The sequence below is a fragment of the Echeneis naucrates genome, chromosome 12 (genome assembly GCF_900963305.1).
Source record: "Echeneis naucrates chromosome 12, fEcheNa1.1, whole genome shotgun sequence".
Lineage (NCBI taxonomy): Eukaryota > Metazoa > Chordata > Actinopteri > Carangiformes > Echeneidae > Echeneis > Echeneis naucrates.
Window position 1 is genome coordinate 19,333,048 of NC_042522.1, and position 22,905 is coordinate 19,355,952.

Here is a 22,905-nt window from a genome sequence, read left to right on the forward strand (position 1 = left end):
CCCTCTTCAGGAACACACGTCTGTCAGTATGATGTAGGGAATGATCAGGATTATTTATATTTTTATACATTTTAATGCAGATTAATTCCCTGGTGGTGACGGACTGTGACCTCTCAGCTCAAGATGGCCGCCGGAGTCTCCGACCCGAGCTAAGCCCGACAGCTCCGACACCGCCGGCGACTTCAGCTGTCCCCGCCGAGGATGAGGCGACGACACCGGCCGAGTGTGCTGTGGATTTGATGGAAGATGAGCCTTGTTGTTGGTGTTATTGTTGATGAAGACGACGGCGGAGTTATGGAATAACAACGACGCCGGTAAGAAAAATGTGAAACGAGCCCCGGAGGAGGACCCCCTCGGTGAGCTAGCTGCGTTAGCCGGGGAACAGTACACAGCTAACGGGCTAAATTTAGCGCTACCTGCCGCAGGTTTGTCCCAGCACAAGGCGACGAAAAACGGCGTTTTATTACCAACTCTTAGCCTCCGATGGACACGTCTGTTATGGCGAAATACTAGTTTGCTCACGTCAACTGTGTTTTTTTTGTGTTTTATTAGCTTTATTAGCTTCATTAGCTTACCGTTGGGCTAGTTATCTTGTTTGCTAATTGTGTTTTTAAACGGAACGCAGCGGAGCGTCATGCTAACAAATACAAACCTAGCTGCCTGTTTTGTGTGCTGTGTGCAATTATTTAAAAAACGGCGTTAGTTGAAGCAGCAACACACACTTAAAATGAGCCTTAAGACCTCTCAGGTAAACAGGTCAACAGCTCATTACTCTGGATGATCATTAAAAAAGGTGACTTCCTGTTAAATAAATAGACGGACAGCACCTTTAAAGATTCATCTTCCTCAGGAATGAATTTCTAAATCCCACCTGACACCAGTTGTTGTTGTTAGTTTAGACTTTCTGTTTCAATTACATTCCAAGAAGTACACAGTGTCTCATGTTTCCACCCCAGCTGACAAAATAAATTCTTACTGCTTATCTTCCTCTTTTGGTGTTGTTAAATCCTGAATGAATACTAAACCGAACCTTTACAATGAAAGAGTTTGTGTTCAAGTTGTGTGATGGAAATTTTCCAACACTGTTCTCAGGACTTCAGCAGCGGTAGACCACAGTTTCGTGGTGTGCGTGTGTTGTGGATCTATGGCAGCTTTGTTAAGTTGTTTTTGTTTAGGTGTGTTTTTCCTGCCTTTGTGTCAGCAGCCAAGGGGCCAAGCAGGACAGATTGCTTTCTTCAGTGTCATACAAATCTAAAAACTTGTGACTCTTTTTTGAAGTCTGTTATTTTTGGATGCACGCTGTAGTTAGATGAGCAAATGCTAAGAAAACAAATAACGTTTGAGATGCTTCTTAATTTTAGCTTTAAGTGGTAGAACTGGTAACTCTAAATTCGAGGAAGTGCAGATCAGCCCTCTGACTTCCTTAGTCTTATCCATATTGAGTCGTCTTGGTTACCAGTTAGTGTGACACACACAGATAGGCTGTCTGAAGGAAGGAGGAAAGAAGCTGTTTAGCCAACAACATGTTGACCTACAGCTATCTTCAGTGCCCTCTGTGTTGTGGAGACATTGCAGCCTGCTTCAGCTGATTTCTTTGGGAAAGCAGTATTTCATCCTTCTCAGTTCCTCCTCAGGTTTGCAGGGACAAAGTAATGCATGCAGCTATCAGGAGGAGGAGTTGTTTTGACTTCATTCATTTCAGGAAAACAGAGTGGAATGTAGTCACCTGATTAAAGTCCTGAACACATAAAAAGTAATCAGACGTAATGCCACCTTATTCCTGGTTCTTAATGGTATTATCAGGAACTACCAAGTATGTTGCATGGCAATTCTAAAACTGAATATGCGTTTAAAGCTTTTTAGTGTAACTGTCAGTTTTGCAGATGAGGTTTATTCTCTCCCTTTTCCAAGCAGTGAATTTTTAGAAAGTGTTTGATGTTTGCCTTTAGCTATTTTCAGCTAAACTAGAGCTTCGCTTTCTTGGAATTTTACCTCTGTAATATTCATGAATGTCTGATGAGGTTTTGAGTTTGTTTGATCAACAGATCTTAACTTTGAGTGAGACTGATTTAGAGGGGAGAATTTTAACTCCAGGGCTAACGCTGAACATAGTGGGAGTGTTTCTACACTTGAGGCACCATTAGTGTTGTCGTGTCAAGCATCCAGTGTACCACAACGCCACACTGCTATTACACACTTCTCTCTTGCTGTTAGTTGCTTTTACCGGATTCTTTCCTATATTTCTGCCCTGTAAATGTAATCATCTTTTTGTTTTATCTTGCTTATTTTTGGGTAGGTTTCTATTTTCTTATATATCTGATGGCTTCAGTTTGCTGCTCTAACAATCAAATTTCCTCTCTGAGGAACAAATAGTGGCTTATTATCATCTTATTTTAGGTCATCTATGATTTACCTATCACATTGTTCTCCTAGTCATGCTGTGACATAACAAAGATATTAATATTTCCCTCTGGTACAAGTTGACTCTTATTTGTTTTGAGCCTTCTGTCGCTTGCTCAACCATAAAGCTGCGGGCAAGCTGACGTTAGACAGTGTCTCTCCTGTGTAATATGTAGAAAGAAACTCATGACACTCCCCCCAGGTGTCTGAACCTCAGTGGAAAAACCCTCCTTTTTCATAATTCAAATAGCAAATAAGTAGAAACTGTGCCACAGATTATACAGAATTCAGCAATTATATTTTTTGTTTTTCAATTAAGTTGTCAACGAAAAGTGCAAAACCCCAAAGTATTTAATTTACCATGTTTATATGGCAAAGAAAGGTAGGATTTCCTCATTTTAGGAGCTGAGATCAGACAAGGTTTGTCAAGTTATGTTTTTGTTATTTGGATATTTTAGTGTAAGAAATGGCAAATGGCCCCGGACTCGAACCAGGTTTGGTCTGTGCTCTGCTAGGTGGCTTATATTCAGTATTTTTGACTCAAAATCAAAATAGTTGGTGATCAGTTTCCTGTCTGCGAATAACTCAATCTCCAACATTAATATCTTCTAAAGGTTCCCACATCAATGCAAAAAAATAAATAAAAACAACCCCCCAGTGTTAGAACTTAATTATCTGGTCCAAAGTCAAGCTTTGAGGAAATGTTATGAACCAGTGTGATTATGAATCCTGATTCTGCAGGCCTGTTTAAAAAATAAATAAATGAAGAAAACCAAGGCTGAATTGTTGCAGTTGTCAGAATCGTAATTGCTGCTGCAACAATCTCTGTTATTGCATTAACCCCTAAATCTGTCGTGCTCTGTAATGAGTAAATAAGGTCACAAGGAGTTAATGTGTCAACAAATGACCTAGATTCTTGTCCTTGATGAGAATTTTCACTGCACTGCCACAAATAACTAACATACAAACTTTACTACACATCTTTCCTTTTTCTTTCTATGAATTTAAGGGGGTTAAAGACCCTTTGAATTAACCCAGCATGGACAGCTTCTTCAAAGCAGCTGTATGTGATCTGGACAAACTGCTCGATGACTTTGAGCTCAACACAGGTAAGTGGCCTGATTACTGTCCAGTGTTCTCACCTGATGGTTTTTAGTTTCTTTTTTCCTTTGATTTCTGTGCTATCAACTCCTATTACAGCTAACAGAATTTTTACTGGGTGGCACATGTAATTAGCTGGGTTTGTGCAGATCTTGAATATGTGGACATTTGGTGACCTTTTTTAAAATGACAACTTTGTAAGGGAAAAACTGAAAAGCCCCGATGTTGCTCTAAAAGCTTTAGATCATAGTGACACCAGTATTTGTTGTATACTAACTACATAAAGTAGAATGTATTAAAGCTGTGTGATCTTTGTCTGAGTTTAACTCCTGTTTTGTTTTTTTTAAATTTCAGAGGAGGTTGATTCCACGTCTGTTTTCCTGAAGCCTTCTGTCTATCCCTTCTCCTCACTGGGCTCTCAGTGTTTATCCTCTGAGGTGTCCACTGTTCCCGCGAGCATCCCCGACCTCAACTCCCTCCATTATGGTTCTGCCACCAGCTGTCCTGACCGCTCAAGCACTCACAACCGCAGCTGCGACGAGAGAGAGGCCAAAGGTCAGCCTCTCACCGGAGTAGACCTCCTCTCCTCCGTGGATCGCGGAACAGCGAAAAGCTCTGCCCCACCCTGCCCAGATCGAGCTCTGAAGCCGGTGTGCGACCTCGTGAACGACACGAGCTCCGCCATCCTGGTCAGGGCCAACAGCCATGATGCTTTTAGTGAGCTGGATGTTGTGGAGAAGCAAATGCAGGAGGAGGAGGCCCTGCTTGTGGACTTTGACATCCCCGTAGTCACAGGAGAGCAAGAAGGGCCAATCCAAAATGGTGACACCAGGGAAGGGCAAGCTGCCTTAGGGAAAGATAATTTGTTGAGTCTGGATTCACATGAGCAGGACGGTGGATACTCTGCCTCACTCAGTCTGCTGGATGTCATCCTCCCTGCGGCGGCAGAGAGGGGCTGTGAGTCCACAGATGATTCACTGTCACCAAGGACGACTGAGTCAGCGGAGGGAACAAAGAGGGACTGTGAGGAGGTGGCTTGTACAAACCAATTGGTGGAAAACTGTTTAGACCTCTGTGACCAAGAGGACACTCTGCCCACTGAGAGCATTAAAGTAAAACCAACCTCGGTGAGCAAAGAGGATGAGCCACAAGAAGCCTCAGATAAAGGTGAGGCAGAGTCTCCCGCAGGTGACCCGGTGGGCTTATCGTGCCTGCCCATAGCTGTGTCCATGTGTGGCGCTCTGGTGAAATCAAAGACCTCAAATGAAGAACCTGGACAAGTTTCAGATCCCAGTGATGAGGCAGACGTGTCTGATAACGCAGAAGCAGATTCCCCGGCAGTGCAGGAGACCGGGGCGGATGGGTCCTGTTTAACGAAACCAGCTTGCTCATTGCTGTCCGTTTCCCAAGAAGTGACAGAGGGCCGGATATCACCAGAGGAACCCGTTTCTGCCTACCAGAATTCCTCTGATCACCCAGTGCCCAACCCAGTTGATCCTCCTGAGTTTGACTTTGAGTATCTGCCTGAGAGTGACCAGGCTGAGCTGCTGGTTACTGATGAAGAGTTGGATGCTTTCCTGCAGGCGCACACTGAAGCAGAGCTGAGTAAGAGTGTTACATACTGCAATGGTTCTGGAGAATGTACGCAACCTGAAAGTCTTTCACAGCCAAATGGGGATCTAGAGCACAGGCTTGTGGAAGAGGAACTGAGAACCTGTGGTCGAGGAAAATGGGAAGAGTTAGACGGTTTGGCTTCTCCCGAAAGTGACAGAACAATGTGTGTGTCTGTGGAGGGGAGTTTTGACCCCGGTGCTGCCCAACAATCACAGGACTCTTTCAGACCTTGCCAGGAGGAGCCAGATGACTCCTCCGGGGTAAGTCACTCTTTGACCAGCAACACCCTCCAGTCCCAACACAGCAGTACCCCCGATCAGCAGCCCTCCTATGGAGGTGCAAGACCTAAACAGCTACACTGCCAAACTGCACGATCTCCACCAGCAGGGGAAGAGGAGGGAGGAGGAGGAGAGCAGCCTCAGTCCCTCAGTAGTTTCTCCAAAAGGCCAAGTTCAGCAGCAGATGAAGAGAGTTCACCAGTGAGCCCAAACCTTACGGAGGAGCATTCCCACATTAGGGATTTGAGCCCTATATACACCACTCAGGAGCACCAGGACTACGGTGTGGGGTATGATGAACTCTCAGAGCCCCCACCTTACCCCGGGGAGTCACCCACTGAGGGCACCAGGGCCGTGAACTGGAAGAGAGAGGGAGTGGACGAGCTGGGCAGCAGGCAGCCGGCCTGGGTACCAGACTCTGAAGCCCCCAACTGTATGAACTGCTACCAGAGGTTCACTTTTACCAAGAGGCGGCACCACTGTCGAGCATGTGGGAAGGTATGAAAACAGCCAGCCAGCCAATGTACTGTTGACATTATTGCTCCAATAACTGTAACTGAAGGTTGATATAAGTAGGAAAGACAAACTGATGACACAGAACGAAGGTGTTCAGTAGCTTTACATGTCGACTGACAACTATAGAGATATAAAGCATGATGAATAACCAGGGCTGAACCTACAAAGAGCCTTTTTTTTTTTCTTTTTTTTTTAATTCTTGATTTGATCTCAGAAAACTGCAAAAAATATCCTTGTCAGAAGAGAATGATCTAAAACCCCAAATATTCTGTTCTTAGTACAGTATATTTGTTTTTAAGGATTTCACTTAACTGAGTGATGAGACTTTGTGCCCACATCACTCAGATTTAAACGCTCATTTCGAGTGAAGTTAAAGCAGAACCTTTTGTGACTCATCTTGTGTTTCAGAGATGGTTAAATAAAACAGTTTTATCCCGGGACCAAATATAGCATAGTGAATTCATGAGAGCAAAGAGCGTGAGTCAGCAGTTCTTTTTCCAGCTCTTCTGTAGAGCTCCACTGAGCCGTGTGTCCTAAAGCTGTAGCTAAGTCCTTTAGAGGCCGGTGATTACTACAGAATTAGAGAGGCCGGTTAAAGATGCGTTATTGTTCGTAGCATGACAACTGCAACAGAAACAGCTACACAGAGAAACACACTTAGATGACGCCTGCGTTGCTCTACCCTGTGATGATTTAATCTATCTCTTCCATATTCTCTCCTCTTTGGAAGGTTTACTGTGCCGTGTGCTGCAACAGGAAGTGTAAGCTGAAGTATCTGGAGAAGGAGGCTCGTGTGTGTGTCATCTGCTTTGACACCATACACCGAGGTAAGGCTGCAGGTCGGAGTGATGGGATGTCTGGTGCACACACAAAAGACCACATGTAGTGGGCACGTTCACACATTTTACAAATAAATGCTGCCGTTTTAACTGGCTGTTGTTGAGTGGACGAGTAGGATATGGAGTTCAGTTTCTGTGATGAAACTGATCCAACAACGAAAATGAATAATCTGGCAGTTGTAAAGGAGTCTGTGTTGGACTGAGGGTCCTGGCACAGCTAGAATGTTTTGATAGATGTTTAATCTGTTGTGAGAGTTTGGAGGAACATTGATGGCACCTTCAGCACAAGGAGACTTCCCTATTATTGACTTGTTGTGACCTGTAGAGTGGGAAGTGGTAGACGTGTTCTTAGACGTTGAAATAAGTCTGGTTGGTTGGTTTCCAGTCTTTCTAACTATGTTCGCACTGTAGATTATGCCACTGTGATTGTTTCTGTTATTCCAGTTTAAAAGTATTGCCTTTTTGTTTTTGTGTCTTATTTTTGTTTAGAACTATTACAGTGAACTTTTGTGGATGATGTAAATAATTAGCTGATTCTGAAAATGCAGCGATCTTGTTGAAATTGTTAAAAAAAAAAGTAAGCCTCTATAAAAACTACTCTTCTGCTGAAAGTATCAAGATAACTGTCCGGCACTGGTCATGTGAATACACATGGTCTTCCCCGAAGGCCTGCTGTAACTTCTTGGAAACAACAATGACTAAAGCTTTTGGTGAGTAAACAGCTATTCATGCGAACGGGGGCCATTGAACAATAGCAAAAGCTAAACATTGTTCCTTTAAAACAGACTAAACGTCATTTAATCTTAATCTATGTTTGCAGCATTGTCATGCAGCTGATGAATACTTCATTGCATTTTGGTGACAGGAACATCAGACGAGCGTTGCTTATTTTAGAGGAGAAAAAATGAAATAAATTCAGATGTTTGTTGTTTCCATCGCTGTGATTTATGTGTCCACCTTGATGATTAAAAAGCACAAGACTGCAGCATGGACATAGAGATGGAGACGGGAGGGGGAGGGAGGAGAGTTACAGCGGGACACTGGCATTCGTCCTTGATTTCTTTATTTATTTATTTTTCGTGTGTGTGTGAGAGAGAGATACAGATACAGGACCGGCCTAGCGCAGTAAATATGTGATGCTCACACTCTGTCTAAATTAAGAAGAAAGAGGTGATCCAATTTTTGTGGTCAGTCATTGCTTGGAGCAGCGTTATACGATTCTGCTGTCCTCTCCATCACTTCCTTCCTTCCTCTCCCCTCCTCACTCTCCATCTCTTATCGGTACAATGAGCTGCATGTGAGGCTCGCTGTCTCAATGCTAACAGGCTAAAATGGGTAACAACAGATGTAGAGCGGTGGGGATGAGCGAGGAGTGGCTGAAGTCAGACTTGTGATGGTTCAGTTTTAACAGAGGAAATGATGAGGTAAGAGGCCATCGACTTCTTGATTAGTAGACTGTTGTTAATGTGCTGCGACTGTGTTTTTCTGGTTTGTTGTAGTGTTTATATATGAATTCAGAGCATGTTTATCGGGCAGTAGTTGTGTCCAAACGTAAAAGGAGGTGACTAATGCATGTTTTTGTTGTTCTTGGAGTAATTTACCCTGGATGACTCTTTATGCTTCGTCATCGTCTCCTTTCAGAACAAGGTGAACCAGCTCTCCTCACGGTGATGCTGTGTAACTGACAAGAGACTTATTTTTCCCATTAACAAGTGTCTGATTCCCTCTGATGTATTTGTGAGGTGCTTCCCTCCTCCTGTTGTGGTTGTGCTCCCCTGCCTTTGGAAGCCAAATTGTAGTTGTTGTCATTCCACACCAGATCGATAAAGGTTCTTAATCCATAAAATGTAGACGGCTCCCATGTCAGCATTTTCTGAGAGTGCAACCGGAAGGCACTGTCAAAGTGTTCCAGTGGTGACCAGCTTTCTGGGAAGTAATAATTCATGTGTTGTCTGTAACGTTCAGGTTTTAATCAGTTCCACACAGATTTCGAGTGAACGTAAATGTGAGTCACTGTAGGTCATTTTACAGGTCGTGTGCTCTATTGAGCTCTTTGATCTGATCACGTCCTCGTTATCAACTGCTTCAGACTTTCTCTTGTGCCCTGAATATAAACAAAACTTTAAGAAACAAACTTCTTCTGTTTTTGTAATTTATAGTGTCAAAAAGGAAACACATCATGCCCTGCTGTTTTTATGAAAAACAAACCTCACAGCTCATCTCTCATCTCACCTTCTGTTTAAACTAATACTTTGTTTTGGGATTTGAACTTAAAAAGAGAAAACTAATAGTTTGGATCAGAAGGGACCTGAAGATAAAGCCTACATCAACATAAATATAAACACAACGTACTACTCATCCTTCCAGGCTGCATTAAGTTATTTTTGCCAGTAGAGGGCAGGAAATGGAGTTTAGAACAAGGTCATAGCAGAAAAAGCTGCTTTTTGTTGTTTACAGCTAAAATGTACAGTCTCTGTTTTAGGAACAAGTTCAGTTTCTCTCTCCATCCGTCTGCAAACTTATTCACAACAAAAACAAACTTCAGCTCACTCTGGATTAGAGAAATTTTATTTCTTTGGCATTATTTTGGTCAACAATGATTTTAATTTCCACTCACAGATCCCCAAAGCCCTTTACAATTCGTCCATACTTGTTGAGATGATTCACTGAAACCCATAAATGTCCACCTCGGTAGGATCTGTAGGATACATCATCTGGGAACCATGAATGTCTGTAAAATCACACCAGTAGAGACGTTTTATTGATGATTCAATATCTGCACCAAATTTTCCTGAAATTCTCTCCAATAGCTGTTGATATTTTGCTCCAAAACAAAAGTATCTGCCTCATTCTTGCTCTGGAGTAAAAGTCAGAGGCTTCGTCATCTGGAAATGCCTTTAAACCCAACAGCTGATATGAGATCAGTGTCGCCAAAAAGGCCACTATACAACAGTCTGTCGGAGGACTCTGTCATTTTGAGTGAACAGATTCAAATTAACACACGTCTGATGACATCTGTCTCCTTGTAGCCCAGGCCCTGGAGCGGATGATGAGTCCTACGGGTCCCAGCCCAAACCCCAACGTCCCATCTGAGTACTGCAGCACCATCCCCCCTTTGCAGCAGGCCCGTGCTGCCGGCACACTTAACTCACCTCCACCCACCGTCATGGTGCCCGTGTCTGTTCTCAAACACCCAAACAACGACAGTATGCTCCCTCTTATATCCTGTGCACAGTGTGTACTTTGTTGTTTAGTTTGCCTCCCAGAACGTCGCCCTTGAAAAGACGCCCGGTGTCCGGTGTTGTGTCCCCAGGTTGTCCTCGTGAACAGAAGCGAGTGTGGTTTGCTGATGGCATCCTGCCCAACGGAGAGGTGGCAGACACAACCAAGCTGTCGGTGACGAGTCGCAGGAGCTCCCAGGAGTTTGGTGGCGTCACTCCAGAACCAACAACAGTAAGACCTGCATCCTGAAAATAGCAGGCGCTCGCTTTTAAAGACACGTTCAGCTGCGTTTCTTGGACTTATGGCGCTACACATCGTATTTCCCAGATTTAAGGGAAAATACTTGTTTTAAAAGGCTCATTCAACAGAATTTTTACAATTATTCTCATTTTTTTCTAATAATGAAAAGTGCCATAGTGACTGAGCCTCTCATTTCAGGCTGGACATGCAGGGTCAGAGGTCGGAGTTGGTGGTGTCCCGACGCCCGAGGCCTCCGAAGCTGTAGAGGTGGTTCGCCCTCCAGTGTCCGGACCCTGGGATTACGCCCTGCTCTCTGGAATCAGCTCTGCAGTTCAGAGGGTTCCCAGTCTGCTGCCAGACAACGAGGACGAGCTCCCTCCTCTGCTCATCACCACCGGCGAGGAGGACGGAGGAGGTGTGCGTTTATTTTGCGCAGAACTGTTCATACGTCAGTTCTTTGACCTGTTTACAATGAAGCTCCGACGTTTCTGTAACACTTCTGGCACAGTCTGAATTAAAGGCCACAGCACAAAGTTTTGGAGCAGCACTCCAGGGAAGAGAAGGAAGGCCACACAAAGTTTTACTAAACATAGAAATTCATTATAAATAAAACAGACGTTAGCAAGTTTCTCCCTGTATCCTTGAGTTTAGGATCTCAGTCTCACCTCAAGTCTTAGAAGATAAAAGACACAGCGTCCAAACACTGAACTACTGGTTATCATGGAATAAAGGAGGGATTCATTAAAACACGAGGGTCTTTGGAAGTGAAGACAATTTTCCAAATGTAGTCTCTCTGTTGTTTCCTGTTCAGATATTTTGGTGGAGGAAAGCCCCGCCCCCTGCCAGATCCAGCACCTATTAGAAGAAGGAGGACCACGACCTCTGACCTTTGTTCTAAACGCAAACCTGCTGATCAACGTCAAACTGCTGACATGTGAGTAGGTTTTTCATCCCATATCCTCGGAGCTTGGCTCTTCTTCGGAGGTGTTTGGAGGGTGAGGGACGTCCTCGTCAGCTCCTCCCACAGACTCGGCTCTAATTAACTGTGTTTTTGTTTGGCCTGGCAGACTCTGGCCGGCAGTGCTGGTGTTTTGGCTCCAACGGTCTGCAGGCTCTGGGACAGAGGGAGTTGGTGTTCTTACTGGAGTGTTTACCAGAGGAAAAAACTCTTCCAAAGGACATCTTCACACTCTATCTCACCGTTTACCAAGATGCTCAGAAAGGTAGACAGCACACACCATCCCTTCACCTGAACAACAGCGTGTTTCACTAAGACCTAAGACGACAGGATCTGTCTTCTCTGTCACAGGAAAGTTTTTGGAGGAGCTGGATAACGTGACGTTCACGAGCAGTTTCCTGGGCAGCAAAGATCACGCTGGGATGGTCTTCTTCTCTCCCACCTGTCAGCCTTTAGATGGCCTCACTCTCCCCGCTCAGCCTTTCCTCTTCGGCGTGCTAATTCAGAAACTGGAGGTGCCCTGGGCCAAAGTCTTTCCCCTCCGCCTGCTGCTACGGCTCGGAGCAGAATACAGCGGTGTGTGACTTTGGTTCAGTCTTTTAGTCTTCTGTTTTTCTGGAGGGATCAAAGCTGAGGGAATATGTAATAAAAATGTTTTTTTTTTTTGTTTGTTTGTTTGTTTCATCAATGCGTTGAAAACCAGTAATTTAACGCTGTTACAGTCGGTGTTGTGATAAACTAAATCTCTTTTCTTCATTTCAGTTTATCCCACTACACTGACCAGTGTGCGTTTTCGGGATTCTGTGTATCGAGAGACGGGACACACCATTATGAACTTACTTGCTGTAAGTGTGACACACACAAAGGGGAGATGCCCTTTTTTGTTGTCGTTGTCTTCATGAAAAACCTGAAACCTTCCTCGCCTGAAATGTCAATTTTTTTTTTCCCCCCGCTGCTCTGTTAATGACCTCATCTCCTCTGCAGTGGTGTAATGATTCCTGACTGCAGAGTTAGCTCTGTTCCCCCAACCAATATAAAAGTTTATTGATAGAAGGAAGGCTTCAGTCTAAATCTATTTTCACTGACAGACATGAAAAGAGTTTTGAATTTTGATTGCACAGATGTGACTGAGTGTGTCTGCGGTTTTCCCCTCCAGGACCTGAGGAACTACCAGTACAGTCTGACGGTCGTGGAGGGCCTGAGGATCCACATGGAGATGGGCCACAGTTACATCGACATTCCCAAAAGCAGCTTCAGTGAGGTACCTGGGCCAAGACCAACACCATCTTATTCTCCTTTAGCTAAAGATAAATCGATGTGATGTTTTCACAGATGCAGAAGGTCGTCAGTGCGTCTAACGAGCACGTCATCAGCATCGGAGCCAGTTTCAGCTCGGAGGCCGACTCTCACCTGGTGTGTTTCCAGAACGAGGAGGGAAACTATCAGACCCAAGCCAACAGCATGCCTGGGAAGACCCGCACAGGTGAGAGCTGCTTCCTCCTGCGTGTCCTGTTTGTGTCATAAAAACAAGAAGGAGACAAATCATGGAAATAGAAAAGTTACATTTTGTTTACGTTAACTCTGTTTTGATCCAGTGACTGGAGCCAGCTTTGTGGTGTTTAATGGAGCGCTAAAAGCCTCCTCAGGCTTCATCGCCAAGTCCAGCATTGTTGAAGGTAACACTCACTTATCTGATCGACTGTGGCTGGACCAGAATAACAGGACTTTGTGTTTGTATGCCAGATGGGCTGATGATTCAGATCCCTCCAGAGACCATGGAGTCTCTGCGTGTGGCTCTGAAGGAGCAGACAGATTTCCACATACCCTGCGGCCGCAACGACGGAGGGGAGGTCCGAGAAAATGTCAGCGTTCGCTGGATTGACTGGAGTTCACCTGTCAACACCGGGTAACATTACTGCAGCCTCCACACACACACACACACCTGACGCTGTTGTGTCTTCTGTCCAACACTGCCAGGCCACACACATCTGTCTGTTATTATTTTTATTTCTTCTTATTTCATCAGTAGTTAAGTGCTTCACACTGTGAGGATTTTATTTTGAAACATTTGCAGCTTCAACTGGTTTAATCTGATTTGATGATAGCTCAGATTATGAATCAAATTACATTTCTGAAATAATTTTCAGTGTTGTAGAGCACAGAGGAGGTCAGATCCGCCCTCACTCGTTCTCTAAACATGTTTCTGAACCACATTATCTCCTGTGTCCTGGCTGCTGTGTGAGAAGCTCCACGGGAGGATAATGTTTAACTCTTATTTTGAAACAAACTGTCATGTTCCTCTGCAGTAAAACCAGCGGGGTTGATGGGAGACCTCTGGATGGAGTTCGCAGTGTGAGGATGCAGCAGGACACGGAGTTCGAGTTGGACGGTCGCACCATCACATGCACTGAGGTGAGAGTTTTGTCCGATGGTCAAACAACAGATCATGATCTGTGACAAGCTGCTGACGCTTCTGATCTCAGTGAGGAGAAGTCGGTCTGAGTTTGTGTGTTTATTGTGTTGCTTTTTATTATATATTATATAATAAGCTGAAGTACAGTTAAAATGCCTTTTTATAAAGAAAAAGACAAGAAGAGAAGAAAAGATGAACGCAGCTCTTAACATGTTGATTGTAAATGAATGAAGATCAGTTGTGTGTCCTGACCTGAGTCGCCCCCCCTTCAGGTGTTTCACCAGCTGAAGAGTCCCGACTGCAGCCTGGCCTCCGTGCTGTCGTCCTGCAGCGTTTTTCAGAAGGAGATGGCCGTGGCCACCTGCAGCGCGTTGACTCCTCACCTCGCCGTTCTAACCTCCAGCGGCATCAACTCCATCTCGCTCCGCGTCTCCACACAGGCCGACATGGTAGGAAACGGCGCTCATACCGCAGCGTGTCGTTTGGATTGTGTGTTTAGTCTGGAGAGTTCATGTCTTGTGTGTTCACTCTCAGGTGGAGTACCAGGCCGGCTCGGGGGGGAGACTCCTCCCTCAGCGCTACATGAATGAGCTGGACAGCGCTCTGATCCCCGTCATCCATGGAGGTAGCGCAAGTGTACCACAGACTGCCATGGACATGGAGTTCATCTTCTACATCGCACACACTATCTAACGCACACACAGACGACAGAGGGCGGAGCTGTCGATCGCTACGAAAACAGCTAACTCTGAGGTCCGCAGAGTGTCTGTTTCTTCTTTATTTTGTTAAGGAACTGGTGTGCGTTTCTGTGTTTCGTGCTCACCAAAGTTGCTTTAACACGACAAGCCAAACACTAAACAAAGAACACGACAACACGACCAAATATAACCAGACTATTTCCTCGGCTCGGCCTTCCAGGCTCCACGCTGGCTTCGCCCCCGTCGGCTCGGAGCGCCTCAGTGAATGTTCCCCACAGCCTCCTAAGGAAATGTCTCATGTGGATGTATTTATTATGTTTTAAAATGGGCTGACTGGTTGAAACGACTGACTGCAGTATTCAGGCTCACACGATCAGGTGCTACCGCTTCGCCACTTTCTCATTCGTCATCACTGTGGAGCCAAATGTGTGCAGGAAGACGACGGACCTCACACAAAAACCTTTTCCTGAATCTTCCCTTAAACTTCTGACCTGCTCTCCAAACATCCACACGAATTCAGATTCAGACATTCACAGTTCTTGGCTCTTGCATGAGGCCCAGTCGGGATGTAGTCCTGGTCGGTTCTCAGACGTTTGGAGCTTCCACTTCCACATCGTCAGTCATCGTGAGGACCAAAGAGCGAACGTCCTTCCAGTGTTCAACCTGCAGCACCGATGATTCTGTCTGTTCAAGCTTTTCATGACATCTCACACCTTTTTGTTTTTATTGTAAAGATTTAGAAAAATATGTGATTATGCAGCTTTTTATTGACCATTTTGTGGAATATGATTATTCTTAGTGAGATGAAAAGATAGATGCTACTCTACTTTTTTTTTTTTTTAAACAGTTAATGTGGGGCTGCCAGCTAGCTTAGCTTAGCTTAGCTTAACGTAGCCCTAAAATGGGAAACAGTGAAACTGTTGGCTCTGTTTGATGGTACCAACACAAATGAGGCTCGAGATGTTCATTAATGAGCTCTAAAGGTGCTGTTAGGTCGCCCCGCCTTGACTCCTGTCTTAATGCTAAGATAAGCTAATTTAGCCCTCTCTCAGCTGTAGCTTGATACTTTGGGGTGTTACCTGTCATCAGGTCCTGACCGGAGCAGGATCAGTGAGGACCTCTAGACTGGTTTCATGGTTTTGATTTGCAGCAGCTTTTTAAAGCCGCTCTGAAGTTCTTCGGTCTCCTGTGGAATTTTTCAAAGTGAGTTCTTCTTCCTCCAAACAATGTAAAGCTCAACCCGAACATAAAGAGCGCAGAGATGTTCAGTCCAGGTTAGGACATGCTGTTTGACGTGACGTGTTCTGTCAGCTGTACGTTACAGGGCACACTGTGTGCATGCAGATTGGATCAAAGTTTGTTTTTTTTTTAAAGATTGAAGAATTATTTTTGGAATCAATTTTTTTGAGCGCCATAAAAGAGAAAAACAAAACACAAAAAAAGACGGAATATTTTTGATAGGATGTCGGCCATCTTCATTTTGCAGTTTGTGTAGCAGCAAAAAAGCTCTATAGACTCTTTTTGGTTTTGTGATGAGGTGTAAAAAGTTGAGTCCCAAAAAGAAACACAGTGCTTTAGTTTGACATGAATGTGGAGCTAAAGATGTAAAATAAAAGTAAAACCCGGTTGGTTTTACTTCTTCATGCTCAGTCTGCTCGTTTATGGTCTCATGTGTGAGCTCACTTCATTTTAATTAGTTTTTATGTTCTCCAGTTTGTTGCTGGCTGAGCTGCAGACGTTTAGTTAACGCTGAGCATCAAAACTGACTGACTCAGAGTAGAAGACGGGACTGGAGGGTTCAACAGATATTGATTCATTTACGGCCTCCATGCTGCAGAGAAGCTTTCTGGATGGATAATTGAGTTCCAAAAAGTAAACTCCACTTTGTCTTCACTGTGTGCACTTTGGAAACAGAATGATTATGTCTAGAAAAAATTCCCCAGGGTTAATTTCTTTTTTCTCTGTCAGAGCAGTCAAACTTTGGAAGGTAAATTATTATTATTATTATTATTATTATTATTGTTATTGTCTTTCTAGAGTAATTAAAGCAACTTTCCACTATGTCAGAATAAGACATGCTTTTATGCTTTATGATTGTTTTTGAAGTATTAAATGTAAAATCATCTATTTATTCATAAGCACCAGCTTTATTTTGGTGAACCTGGTATCTGGGTCCTAATCGGTTTCTGAAGAGCTTGTGTATTTAAATAAAATGAGTTTTATTGGAAAAAAAAAAAGTTCATTTGTAATCTTTCTACTCCACAAATACACATTTTTCTTATTCTGTATTTTCTACTTCTGTCTGTACACAACTACATTTTGGAGGGAAATCTTTAAAATTCACTGAATGACATCGGCTGGAGAAATAACTGGTCTCAGTCTGAAATACAACATGATGCTCATTTAGAGGGAAACAGCAGGAATGAGGGGGAGGGGTTATAAAAACAGCTCACTAACGGATTGATGGCAGATTATGACTAGAAATCTGTTCTTTACTGTATTCTTGGAGATTCACAGCACAATACTCTTAAATATATCTGTTTCTAAATGCATTACTACCTATTTACTGCCTTTTACACTTTTTTGCTTTCACGAGAGGATTCAATGTCTGTTGCAATAAAGAGCCTTCAGCTATAGGATGAATGTGTGTGTGTGTGTGTGTGTGTGTGTGTGTGGGGCGTGGGGCGTGGTGTTTTGTGGTTTTTTGTTTTTTTTTTTTAACTCACCCTCATGTTCCCTCCGGTGTTGCTCATTCAGATGCTGCCTCCGTCAGATCAACAGCTGAGACATGAGTGGACGAGTCGGAGATCTGAGTCCCAAACAGGCTGAAGTCTTATCTGAGGTAACAAACTGATCATCATTCATCCAGAAACTTTGTGCGTTTGTGATGTGTGAGTGTAGACTGACTTTGTTGTGCTGGTTTCCTTTTCATTGGTGACTGTTGGTTGTGTTTAAATTTAGTTTCCACGCTGGAACTGGATCATATAATTTCATTTTGTTTCAGACAGAATATAAATCTGTTTATATATACGGTCACAGTTAAAGCTGTAAAATAAGACTCCTGTGGGTCATTAAATTAGCTTTTGCTTTTCAGATCTGCTGTATCTACCTAAAGTTGGACCAAACAAATTTAGTTTGTTTTAACTGTTTGACCCAGATCATGTTTTAGTACAAAGTCACTGAAACTGGCTCCCAGTCAACAACCTATAACCTATAAATGAAAATGCTCCTGAAACAGTAATGTGGTTTTATTAATAACCATTTCAATTTCAAAATCTATTTTGAGTCTTCATGACTTTTACTTCAAATCTAAAATTATATTTATCTAATTATCTTTTAAAATAAAATTGTAAAATATTATCTTGTATTTATTCAAATTAAAAAATAACCAAGAGATGAAGCATTTAAACTTAAATTAGAATTTGTAATTGTTAGAAATATGAAATCAAGACAGAACGTATAAATGCTAAAATAACTGATCAGTTTGAAGAAGTCATCTTTAGCAGTAGAGTTTCTGTAAATCCTGATTGATTCAACGTCACAGTGCTCTCTCTGAAACTCATTAATAAACACGTTTACTCTTTTTATGATCAGCTGGTCACCAGGTGAAATCTTCTGGTCTTTCTGATTTTCTTGTTCCAGTTTCGGTCGAGAATCCAGGACGTCCTCCCTGACCTTCCTGCACAGCATGACCACTACCTCCTCCGCTGGCTGAGAGGTGACACACACAGACGCACACAGACGCACACAGACGCACACAGACACACACAGACACACACAGACGCACACAGACGCACACAGACACACACAGGTCAAGGTGATCTCTTTGATCCTCATTTGAAGCAGTCACAGATAAACAGATTAGACGGTAAAGATAAAAATGATGAGACTGATTAAACTGTGAGTTCCTGAAAAGACACTGATCGATTGAATAACCACCAATTATCTCTGACAAGCTTTCACCTTCAATTCTTTCCTAAATAATCAGGACTCAGGAATCGGAAAACAGGTTTTCTAATGTCACAAATATTTTTACTCAGCTGCTTTTGGTTTGAGTTTTTTGTAGATTTAACATTTTAATATTTTTTGTAAATTAATTTCGTCCTCTACATAAATGTCTTTAACTGATTTAACCGCTGCGTCACATCACATTTTAATTTCAATGAACTCCTCAAACTGATTTAATAGCTGAAGTTATTACAGATTAAAATGTTTGAAATAAAGTGTGAAAAACACATTTGAAAGATTAAACTGGTGTTTTTCACTCAGCAAACAAAGAGCAAAGAAAATTTGTCTTCAGTTTAAAGACAATTAAAATTAAAATTTATTTTTTTTTTTTCTGCTTCTGGGAATCATGTGACGACCCCTCAGATTTATCCGGTGAGCTCCTGCAGGGCCTCGTGCCTTAGGTTGGGAACCAGCTTCATCTTCAGCTGATCAGCTCCGTCACTGGGATGACATTCATGCTTTTATTTTGATACTTCAGATACATTTGCCCATCTGCCACCACTTCCTGTGTGTGACCCAGAGAAACCTGAACACAACGAAACAAAGGCTGCGTATTGGCTGCTGACGCCTGAGGCGGCGGCGGCATCACACAACCTGTTCCAGGTTGTGGAGCCGGTTTCACTGCGTGAAATAGTTCCGGTATCAACACCTTCACACATTTAACTCACAGGCAGCAGCATTTTCCACCGAAATCGGCCTTCCTCTCTCTCTTTTATTCAGTTTATCCAGAATTTTTAAGACAAAAAGAATCTTTATCTTTAAAAGCTACTCTGTAAATTCTTATTTTACTGTTAAAAATAGACATTAATGCCATAAATACATAATTTACTAATGCATGCTAATACACTATTTGTTTTTTTATTCCAGTTTTGGTGAAAACATCTCCATTTTATAACCCTAACCCTTCAACAGAAATAAGAAAATTTGGAGTGAAAGCTACAATAAAACCATAAAATATGAATATTCACATAAATATAAGTTCTAATATTAAATCATGACAAGGCCATTCATTTATTCTAACGACTGGCTTTTAAAGTGAATTTAAAGAGGTCGTCTGAAGTCGTCTGTTTTCTGACGTCATCAGTAAACAGAAAATAAGAGATGATACTGGAACAGTTCAGCTCCTCATTAGCATCAGTGAGGGAGCCAGGCGTGTCCCGTTAAAACCAGTGGGGGGGTTCAGGACACACACACATCTGCCTGGAGTTTATTTTGAAAGAAAACTCTGCTCTTAAATTTAGAACAAACAACTGAAAAATAAAACACGATCCACATCAGCTGGAGGTCCGATCAGACCCAGAATCAGCTGGACTGGAGCGAGAGGAAGTTTTACTTTTGCAGGTTGCCTGATCTCCCTTCGAGGTTGTTTGGGCCGATTGATTTTTCCAGCCGTCTCTGAGTTAATCAGTAATTTCCTTCCTGTGATCTTCGCTTCTCTGAAACTGAATTCAGTATTTAGTCAGCTCCCCTCCATCGCTCAGTAAATGTTTGTTCACAGACGCCAGTTAAGATGCAGAAATGAACCTTTCATTATCATCACCATCAAAATGACATAAACATGAGGAAATACAACCTGAATCGAAACAGTTCAGCGATTCTCACCTTTGATTTTTAAAGAAAACAAAACAAAATGTCTCCCTCTCCAGTTTCCACTGAGCTCATGAGTTTACTGAGAAGTCGGGCAATTTTCCCATAGACTTCAATACAGTCTGAGTTCTTTTTTGCATGCATAAAAAACAGCTCTAAGGCTCTTCCTCACAGACTCAGATGGACGTCTGTTTCTCCTTTAAAAAAAACCAAGATGGCCGATGTCCGGGTTGGAAATAAATCAGCTTTGATTCTTCCATCCCCTTTTCAAACCGTGTTTGTTGTTGTGTTTGGTTGTTAAATTGTTTGTTACCAGTGTTGTGTTGCATGTGCGGTATCATTTAGTTTGGTTTGAAACGAATGAATAAAAAAAAGGCAGCTGTCCCCGTGTGTCCTTCTGAACTACAACACTGTTGACTGTTCTCGCAGCAGGTCAAAGGTCACGGGGCCTCGGATCGATGGGATTCAACATTAACCCCGATTGCTGAACTCGACCTTCAACTCGTCACTGTTGACTGATCGTATTTTCTTTTTTGCAGCTCGCAGCTTCAATGTTCAGAAAGCTGAGGCCATGATCCGGAAGGTGAGCTCGTCTGGTCACATGACACTGACAGGAAATAAAACCAGATAATGTGCTGCTGTGGTTTATTATTCTGTCTGTCTCTGCAGCACGTGGAGTTCAGGAAGCAGATGAGCGTCGACACCATCATCTCCGACTGGAAGCCTCCTGAGGTGAGCGTGCTCAGTTTGTCGTCTTCTTCTTCTTCTGTGGTAATAAGCGAACTCACCTGCTGTCTGCTCCGCTCAGGTGATCGAGAAGTTCGTGTCTGGGGGGATGTGTGGTTACGACAGAGAGGGAAGTCCCATCTGGTACGACGTGATTGGTCCCCTGGACCCTAAAGGCCTGTTGCTGTCGGCAACCAAGCAGGACTTCCTGAAGACCAAGATCAGACACACCGAGATGCTGAGGAGGGAATGTCAGAGGCAGACGGAGAAGGTCAGACATCTGCTCTCCTTTCCTCCCTCCTTTCCTCGCCGCCTCCTCTCACCTCTCCATCTCTCGCTCTCAGCTGGGGAAGAACATTGAAGCCATCACGCTGATCTACGACTGTGAAGGTCTGGGGCTGAAGCACGTTTGGAAACCAGCCATCGAAGCCTACGGGGAGGTTAGTCGTCTCCTAGCGCCTTGTTTCCTGTCTCCTTGATGACTTGAACTGCAGCTCATCGTGTGTTTCCTCTCCTGCAGATCCTCACCATGTTTGAAGAAAACTATCCAGAAGGGCTGAAGAGGGTGTTCCTCATCAAAGGTACCTCCGGCCGCAGCTCTTTGTGTTTCCTTTCATCGCCGTCGTTTTGTCTGATCGTGTTGTGTTTGCTGCAGCTCCCAAAATGTTTCCTATGGCCTACAACCTCATCAAACACTTCCTGTGTGAGGAGACGCGCCGCAAGATCATGGTCTTAGGAAGTAAGACAACTTCTGTGTGAGCTAAATGCTAACGTAAGCCTGCTAACGTTTACTGGGAGGGGAGGGGAGGAAACGAGAGAAGGAAAGACCAGCTGAGAGCAGAGGAAGAAAGGAAAAGGATGCAAGGCGAAAGGAATGACTGACAACTGAAACTCGACGTCACACTTCTGTTTCCAGGCAACTGGCAGGAAGTGCTTCGTACGCACATCGACCCCGAGCAGCTTCCTGTCGTGTACGGAGGAACCCTGACGGATCCTGACGGAGACCCTCGCTGCAGAACCATGGTGAGGCCGAGGGGAGGAGGCCGAGGGCGCCGATGGTGGCGCCGATGGTGGTGATTAAAACGAAGGCTGTTCTGTTTGTCTGCAGATCAAATATGGCGGCACGGTGCCGAGGTCGTACTACGTCCAGGACTCGGTGAAGGTTCAGTACGACAGCAGTGTGACCATCAGCCGTGGCTCCGTCTTCCAGCTGGAGTGTGACGTTCCTGCACCAGGAAGTCTCCTGAGGTAACGTCTCCGGCCTCTCATCTGATCCAGTAAAAATAAATCTGGTCAGATGACCTCTGACCTCTGACCTTCCAGGTGTCAGTTTGCCAGTGACGGCGCGGACATCGGTTTTGGCGTCTACAGACGGACCAAAGATGAGGACGGCCAGAAAGTGGCCGCCATGCAGCAGGTCCTGCCCAGCGAGCGCTACAACGCTCACCTGGTCCCCGAAGACAACTGCCTCACCTGCCCTGAGCCCGGAGTCTGTGAGTGACCCCCCCACACCTGAGTTCATCAGTACTGCCTGGTTAACTGCTCCTTCAGATCTAATGGACTTCCTGTCGTCCTTCCTCTCGTCCTTCCTTTTGTCCTTCCTGTCGTCCTTCCTGTCGTCCTTCCTGTCGTCCTTCCTTTCGTCCTTCCTTTCGTCCTTCCTGTCGTCCTTCCTCTCGTCTTTCCTTTTGTCCTTCCTTTCGTCCTTCCTCTCGTCCTTCCTCTCGTCCTTCCTTTTGTCCTTCCTGTCGTCCTTCCTCTCGTCCCTCCTTTCGTCCTTCCTCTCGTCAGACGTTCTGTGTTTTGACAACAGCTACAGCATCTTCCAGTCCAAGAAGGTGAGCTACAAACTGGAAGTTCTTCCTCCGGCCGATGCCCAGATGCAGAGTCAGTGCAGCAGAGGAGACCAGAGGCTGCAGTGATGGGAAACCCAGATCTCTGATCCAGATCCTGACCCTGATCCTGATCCAGATCCAGATCCTGATTCAGAACCTGATCCTGACCCTGATCCTGATCCAGATCCTGATTCAGAGCCTGATTCATATCCTGATCCAGATCCAGATCCAGATCCTGACCCTGATCCTGATCCAGATCCTGATTCAGAGCCTGATTCATATCCTGATCCAGATCCAGATCCTGATTCAGAACCTGATCCTGACCCTGATCCAGATCCTGACCCTGATCCTGACCCTGATCCTGATCCTGATCCTGATCCAGATCCAGATCCTGACCCTGATCCTGAAACCAGTGTCTGTATTAAAGTCAGCAGCAGAGTCATTTTTACCACCTTGTGCCCTTGTGTGTG

The 22,905-nt window shown here is 44.1% G+C and overlaps 2 protein-coding genes across 4 annotated transcripts; both read left to right on the top strand.

Annotated features, from left to right (window-relative positions):
• The first annotated feature begins 103 nt into the window (after positions 1-103).
• On the top strand, positions 104-16,504 carry zfyve16 (zinc finger, FYVE domain containing 16). 2 transcript variants are annotated; one of them, XM_029515190.1, is made up of 18 exons: positions 104-314; positions 3,410-3,509; positions 3,856-5,891; positions 6,640-6,736; positions 9,778-9,954; positions 10,062-10,201; positions 10,409-10,625; positions 11,022-11,144; positions 11,278-11,433; positions 11,520-11,744; positions 11,931-12,013; positions 12,325-12,429; positions 12,501-12,651; positions 12,764-12,844; positions 12,912-13,074; positions 13,475-13,580; positions 13,854-14,030; positions 14,116-16,504. In XM_029515190.1, exons 2-18 carry the CDS (start codon positions 3,440-3,442, stop codon positions 14,272-14,274), a joined length of 4,266 nt encoding a protein of 1,421 aa, XP_029371050.1. In that variant the 5' UTR covers positions 104-314; positions 3,410-3,439; the 3' UTR covers positions 14,275-16,504. The 2 variants fall into 2 exon arrangements, with proteins under 2 accessions (XP_029371050.1, XP_029371051.1); XM_029515191.1 differs by lacking the exon at positions 9,778-9,954.
• Positions 16,505-17,054: 550 nt separating this feature from the next.
• Positions 17,055-22,630, top strand: sec14l7 (SEC14-like lipid binding 7). Of its 2 annotated transcripts, XM_029516069.1 has the most exons (12): positions 17,055-17,121; positions 17,922-17,997; positions 20,414-20,457; positions 20,544-20,606; positions 20,683-20,871; positions 20,945-21,040; positions 21,121-21,181; positions 21,256-21,339; positions 21,517-21,623; positions 21,709-21,848; positions 21,924-22,093; positions 22,392-22,630. In XM_029516069.1, exons 1-12 carry the CDS (start codon positions 17,068-17,070, stop codon positions 22,520-22,522), a joined length of 1,215 nt encoding a protein of 404 aa, XP_029371929.1. In that variant the 5' UTR covers positions 17,055-17,067; the 3' UTR covers positions 22,523-22,630. The 2 variants fall into 2 exon arrangements, with proteins under 2 accessions (XP_029371929.1, XP_029371930.1); XM_029516070.1 differs by lacking the exons at positions 20,544-20,606; positions 20,683-20,871.
• Positions 22,631-22,905: the final 275 nt, after the last annotated feature.

Bases quoted from the DNA above. Each gene is read 5' to 3' on its own strand.
- zfyve16 (XM_029515190.1), top strand. From the start codon at position 3,440: ATGGACAGCTTCTTCAAAGCAGCTGTATGTGATCTGGACAAACTGCTC. The intron at 11,145-11,277 runs GTGAGTAGGTTT...TTGGCCTGGCAG, and splicing joins CAACGTCAAACTGCTGACAT to ACTCTGGCCGGCAGTGCTGG. The intron at 14,031-14,115 runs GTAGGAAACGGC...GTTCACTCTCAG, and splicing joins TCTCCACACAGGCCGACATG to GTGGAGTACCAGGCCGGCTC.
- sec14l7 (XM_029516069.1), top strand. From the start codon at position 17,068: ATGAGTGGACGAGTCGGAGATCTGAGTCCCAAACAGGCTGAAGTCTTA. The intron at 17,122-17,921 runs GTAACAAACTGA...TTCTTGTTCCAG, and splicing joins AGGCTGAAGTCTTATCTGAG to TTTCGGTCGAGAATCCAGGA. The intron at 20,458-20,543 runs GTGAGCTCGTCT...CTGTCTCTGCAG, and splicing joins CTGAGGCCATGATCCGGAAG to CACGTGGAGTTCAGGAAGCA.